Below are 6441 nucleotides of genomic sequence, written 5' to 3'. Positions count from 1 at the left end.
TTCCTGGCGGATTCAAATTCCCGTCTTTTTCCCGCTTTTCCCGTTTTTCCCGGTTCGGTGGCCACCCTGATTCCGTTTTCAACTGTGAGAATAATAGTTAAGTGTGCATTTCGTGTTATGTTGTTTGTTTGTTAGTTTTATTTAAATTCATTAAGACCAATGTTATGTCAGATGGATCAAATACAAATAATAATAATAATAATAAGTAAATATGGGCAAATGCTATGACCAACTGAATGAATTGTACGCTTTTCCCATACAAATTTCGTAGAGCTTGTATTTGTATTTGTATATTTGTTGATTCATCTGACTGTGTCTTAATGAACAATAAAAGTAAAAAAAAACAATCAACTATTTGAAACGCATAGTGAAGACAAAGACAACGAATAACTTAATTCTAACACTTTAAAAATACGTCAAACAAATATCAAATATCTTCCCGTTCTTCCTCGCGTAACACTCGTTCAATCCGTTGTCGAAATGTAGAAGTTGTCAAGCCGAAATCGAAGAGGTGATAGTGCTCGTTGAAGCGAGATGTAGGAAACTTCTTGTACGGAGTGGCCGTTCTGGGGCATATACTGACAGATTGGCAATAATTTCAGGTGAATCAATTTCGCCTACAAAAACTTTAGCTACAAACACTGATTGAGCTGTAGACCTTCTGCTCTCAAAAGTATCGATACACAACAGTTGACATCGATGTTCATATCGTGGCAGACTTGTGGGGTCTCTCCACGGCAGATACCGAAGGGCATAGCGCACAAATTTTCTTTGTACGGTCTCTAGTCGCATTATCCAAACCCTTTGGTATGGGCACCAGATGACGGATCCGAACTCTATGATGGAACGCACAAAAGAACAGTACAACGCTTTGAGACAGGTTGGGTCACGGAATTCATCCGCAATTTTGAATATAAATCCGAGCTGTTTATTAGCTTTGGCGATAGTGTCCAGATAATGGGGCTTAAAAGTTAGAGCTGAATCTAGCGTGATACCTAGGTCTCGAATAGTATCTACACGATGTAGTGGCAGATCATCAATGGTATAGTTGAAGATAATTGGCTTTTGCTTGCGGTGAAAACTGATAACGTTGCATTTCTGAACACTTATGGTGACGAAGTTCCTATCGCACCATTGGCAAAAAACGTTGATTAGATGTTGTAGCACCAGACAATCGTTCCTGTAACGAACAACTACAACAATTTTGATGTCGTCAGCAAACAGAATTCTGCATCCAGTAGGAAGAGCGCATCCAATGTCGTTGAGAAAGGTGGAGAACAACAGCGGCCCTAGGTTGCTGCCTTGGGGAACTCCTGAAGTGTTTGTAAAGTAGTCTGAATTTGCTGAATCTAGCTTTACACAAAGCTTCCGGTGCGTTAGGTATGACTGTAATCAGTGAACCAAATCCGACGATACGCCAAGTTTGCCTAATTTAGCAAGTAGTATGGAGTGGTCGACGCGATCAAACTCCGCTTTGAGGTCGGTATAAATAACGTCCACTTGTACTCGTGCTTCCATATTCTGCAGACACAGAGATACGAAGGGAGCGAGGTTAGTTGAGATCGATCTTCGGGGGTAGAATCCATCTTGGTCATTGGTGATTGGTGATAAAATGTAGTTTTTACAACAGGAGAGTAGGACATCGTTGACAATTATCTCAAAAACCTTGGAACAAGCGCAGAGTGATGTGATGCCGCGATAGTTTTCCGCATTCTTCTTATCTCCTTTCTTGTATATCGGAAACATGTAAGAATACTTCTACCGCTCTGAAAATAATATTTGGAGCAAAGAGGCGTTGAACAGCTTCGATAAAGGCAGAATAAGTTCGGTAGAGCATTTTTTTCAAGATGCTTGGTGGGATACCATCTGGGTCACTTTCGTTTGAATGCTTTAGCTGAGATTGAACGCATCCCTTGGTGTATTACTGAGCGCCGTATCTATTTGTGATTCAGTGGCAGTCGAGTCGTTGAACACGTTACTGAAACGTTCTGCTAGAAGATTGCATTTATCAACCACTAATGCAGCGAACTTGCCGCCGAAATAAATTTCGCTAGGGAGACCATCCTCTTTCTTTTTAGTTTTCACAAATGATCAAAACGATTTTGAATTCCTGCGAAGCTTATCCTGCATGCGATTAGTGTACATGAAACGATTGTGACTGCGGTATTCATTGCTTGCAACTGCAAGTACAAAAGATTGCTTGGTTAACGGGTTTTTGTTTTCAAGGTACTTCGTAGTGCTTTGGACCTTAAACGCTTTAAGTATCGAAGGCGTGCGTTGCCCCCAATTGGTTTCGCACTTGGTCTTCGCAGAGGCACATTTGCTGATATTATATGGTTCAGATTACTAATAAAATAGTAAACAGCTTCATTGACACAGAGGCAAGTTTCGAGGTATTGCCAGTCGATTAAAGCAATTGCTTGTGACATTGAAACAAAGTCCAAATGAGCTCAAATTTTGGCAGAACGCTGAGAATTCTAAAATCGAATGGGCGGTGAGGAGCAAAACCGATTTTTGAACCACCCTATTAACCATGTTTTTTCAGTGTTTCATTAAAAAACATCACAACTTTCAGTAAAAATGTAATACACAAAATTAAAAAAATGGTTTTTGGAAAAATACCTACGTAGTAAGAAAAACTCATTGCCTTTCTTTATCCATAGAGAACGATTGGATAAAGGATTGGACGTATAATCAAAGATATATGGACAAAACATTTTCGTATGTTTTTAAGGAGGTGAACCCAAACTTTTGCACGGGAGTGTATAGTATATTTTATGACAGTAAATCTTCATAGATCTTTTTTGTGAGTATTTTATTTTTATTTATTAAATTCATCAACAGGCTTTGTAGTACCAATGATATTGTTAAAATAAGGACAGCAATACAAATCACCTGGGTAGTTCACTTATTCGTCTCATTTTTTTTCTGTTAGCTAAATGTCTGAAGCTAGACTTGAAAACAAAAAAAGTTCATAAAATTAATTAAAAGGTAATGTAATTAAAAGATGAGTGGAGTTGAGCATGAGCATCTATGACCGTAGTTTTGCTCCGTGATTGACCAGAACAATCAAAATTGCACAATGAACCAACAGACGGAGCTCGAAAGTAGCCTACCATCTCCAGTGTACAATTTCGAGAAATATAAACATTTCAAAGCCAACAACGCCGCCGGCCACGTCCTTTCGGTTATCGGAGAAGAAAAGGAATGATAGTGTGACATCCATTGTTGCTAAAGACCGAGTATATGCATATTCATGGTTGTCAAGGGAAGGAGTTTTGTTAGTGGGGAGGGAGCATAGCTGCATGATCAGAATTCACCTTGGTAAGTGATGCGATTCATGCAACCTCAGTTCAAAACATCACCTATCAGTACTGTAAAGACAACGTGAACATCATATGAACAACGTAAATACTTTTAGCATTGAACCACAGACAAACAGACGTCACACTCTCATCGCTGTCCATCGACCAACTTTTTAACGATCGATTCGAATATCTGGTAGGTGGTCAATCGACCACCCGCAGCGCTCGCGTTGTTTTTGTTCATGTTTGACGTTTACACACTACCGCCACCTGTTGGTCCATCGGCCAACTACAGTGTTTTTAGCATTGGGCGTACATGTTTTCGCGACTATGATTTTGTGCGCGATTTGTTCTAAGTGTAACGTCTGTTTCTCTGTGATTGAACCATTCAAAGGTTATTTTTATAATGATAAAAATCAGGTATGGGGTTTTTAGTGTTAATGTACAAAAGTATAAGTCGACACTTACAATGACAAACTGTTCATATTTTGTTAAATCAATTTATTTAAGTAACATTCCCACCGTTGCCACGACAAAAATGTTTCCTAATAGGTATATTGTACATTTAAAATAAAAGCGTGAAATGAGCTCACCAAATTGATCATCCATTCTTGATTGAGCAGCTGTAAGTTACTTTAATCAGCGTGTTCACAAAAGCAAAATATCACTCCGGCGACGCGAAATGCTGAATTCGATTGCACACAAAAGGCGTGCAAACGATTTTTATGGTGAAGATGAAACGAAGCCAAATTTCAAACCTTGATCACAAATCTAGAGAACCAGACAGCGAATGAAGCTAAAACTTAATCGATTGGTCACCACAAGCGAGTGACCAATCGATCAAGCCCTCAGCCCGATCCGCTGTCCGGTTCTCCAGATCTGTGCTCCCGAAAATCTGAGATTTGGCTTTCATGCATCTTCACCTTCTGCTTGGGCTTTAATGAAATACTGCCCAGCAGAACGCGTGCAGAATAAACCGACTTATTTCCGTGCTATACACTTTTTTTTCAAAAACTGCAGCCGTTTCACCAGCCGAATCTAATTGTTTTCTGCAATTTCAATAAGAGTGGAGTTCATAATTAACTCGTATAGATCCCATATCACATTTACCGACATTGAATCTTTTTTTTTCAAGCACTAGGTAGAATAAAAACAATCAGATATCTTCTCTTGCGTAATAGTCATTATGCAACTAAACTTAATTGCGTAATGAATCTTACGATACCGCATAATTCAGTGCTGGAAAGTAGGCCGTTTTATGATAGATTGGCGTGTTCAAAAACAGCCTATCAATATGAAAAATTGAACAAAAATCAAATTAACGTAATTTGTTGAAATAACACACAATCCTTTTTAAATCATTTATTTCAAATTTGGTACTAAGGGACCGTCTATAAATGACGTGACATTTTAGGGGGAGTCTATGATTTTGCTACGAACCATATATTAGGCATAGGAAAATAGGCTACGATGGGGTGTCGAAAATTAGTCAAAAAATGCTACGTCATTTATGGACGCTGCCTAAGGTAAATGTGCAATTGAAGAACAAAGTGTTGAAAATAATCGAATGTAAAGAAACAAGTTTATTAGCTCTAAAATAAAACGGATTTTTCTTGCTGTGAAAAAAAAAACATAAATTGAAATTAAAATGGTTATCTTCTTTGCATTATGCGAAGTTTATTTCTGCAATCTATCGTTTAAATTAATTTTAAATAATCATGTCGTATGTTTCTTCTCAAAGGTTCATTATTTGAATTAACTTTACATAAGTCATCATGTAGATTAATTTGTTTCAACGTGTATGTTATGCAGTTTTATAATGTATGTACCGTTTAAGCTTTTCCATTTTATTTCTTTTTATTCTTACTGTATCCCCTCGGCGGTGTGACCGGTCGTCCAGAATTTATACCACCGTACTGAAATTTGCGTTTATCAGCCGGTTTCAGGATTTGGAAAGAACACATCAACGATTCGTCCACTGACATCATTGCACCTGTAAAAATGACATTATATAATAAACCTATTCATCATTAGGGGTCGTCCATAAATTACACCACGCTCTTGGGGGAACGGAGGTTCCGGATAACGTGACAATCCATAAAAAAATTGGAATGTTTTCTTACAAAAAGTATATATATATATATATAAGGTACCGCGGGGCAAGTGGGTAAATGGGGTAAGTGAAAATAATTGATATATTTTACTGAATATGTGAATTAACGTTTTAAACTCATGCGTAAACATTTGAGGCCATTGAGAACATTACGATAGGTAAGAGATTTCTGAGATTTTTCAGACATTATTGCATAATAGAGTGAAAAATGTTTAACCTGTCAACTGTTACTCCGTAACAAGTTGGTGGCGTACAATCTTATTTTAATATTTTCAGTGGAAAAAAGTTGCGGGAAATAATTTCCTGTACCACTTCTTAGTTGTCTTCTCTGTGACAGTTTCAAACTGCAATAAAAAAAGTTTTTGAATTAATTCGACGTAGACCTAAAAATAACTAAATTTAAACACCGTCAATTTTCTTATCAGGTGGGGCAAGTGAAAAGTTTCTCATCAGAGATTGAATTTGTGTTTTCTCTTTAAGTAGCCATAAGTAAACATGGTTCGCAATTATCATACGAAAACATAACGTGCTGATAATTCAAGAAACACTATACTCAAGCGTTAAAAGCTATTTTTTTTTTCTTTATTAACGAGAATTTTAATTTATAAGCTAGTTCTTCTCTTGTTAAAAGCTATTAAAAATCATGGAAATTCTCTAATATATGATGCCATACATTACAATATCAATATGTCTACTTCGGGCAGCCAATTAAAAGGAAGACGTTGAATGAAAAGTTGCAATATTAGAGAACACACGGAAATCTCGTGGAATGTCTATGTAAAGCTAGTTCAAAACATAAAAATGGGGTATAGGTCTATCCACATAAAAAAGACCCTAAATACGTTATTGAAGGATTCCGTTTGATTTCTCCCGAAGAGTTATATATATATATATATAAACCAACGGGGGTACCCGGTATATATATATATATATATATATATATATATATATATATATATATATATATATATATATAAAAGACTATGTTGGCATTATACCGACCAAACGCTTGCTGTCCGAACT

The 6441-nt window shown here is 37.0% G+C and overlaps 1 protein-coding gene across 3 annotated transcripts in view; it reads right to left on the bottom strand.

The window, feature by feature from the left end:
• Nucleotides 1-4942: 4942 nt before the first annotated feature.
• LOC5571745 (serine/threonine-protein phosphatase alpha-2 isoform) overlaps nt 4943-6441 on the bottom strand; it is a 59879-nt gene continuing 58380 nt past the window's right edge. For all 3 annotated transcript variants that reach the window (XM_021852943.1, XM_001653720.2, XM_021852944.1), the window contains one exon: nt 4943-5298. In XM_021852943.1, coding sequence (XP_021708635.1) covers nt 5153-5298 — 146 coding nt within the window. In that variant the 3' untranslated portion in view covers nt 4943-5152. The remainder of the gene's footprint in view (nt 5299-6441) is intronic.

This window comes from Aedes aegypti, chromosome 3, assembly GCF_002204515.2.
Source record: "Aedes aegypti strain LVP_AGWG chromosome 3, AaegL5.0 Primary Assembly, whole genome shotgun sequence".
Lineage (NCBI taxonomy): Eukaryota > Metazoa > Arthropoda > Insecta > Diptera > Culicidae > Aedes > Aedes aegypti.
Note: the sequence above shows the minus strand (reverse complement) of the source record. Positions and strands in the feature narration are given on the sequence as shown.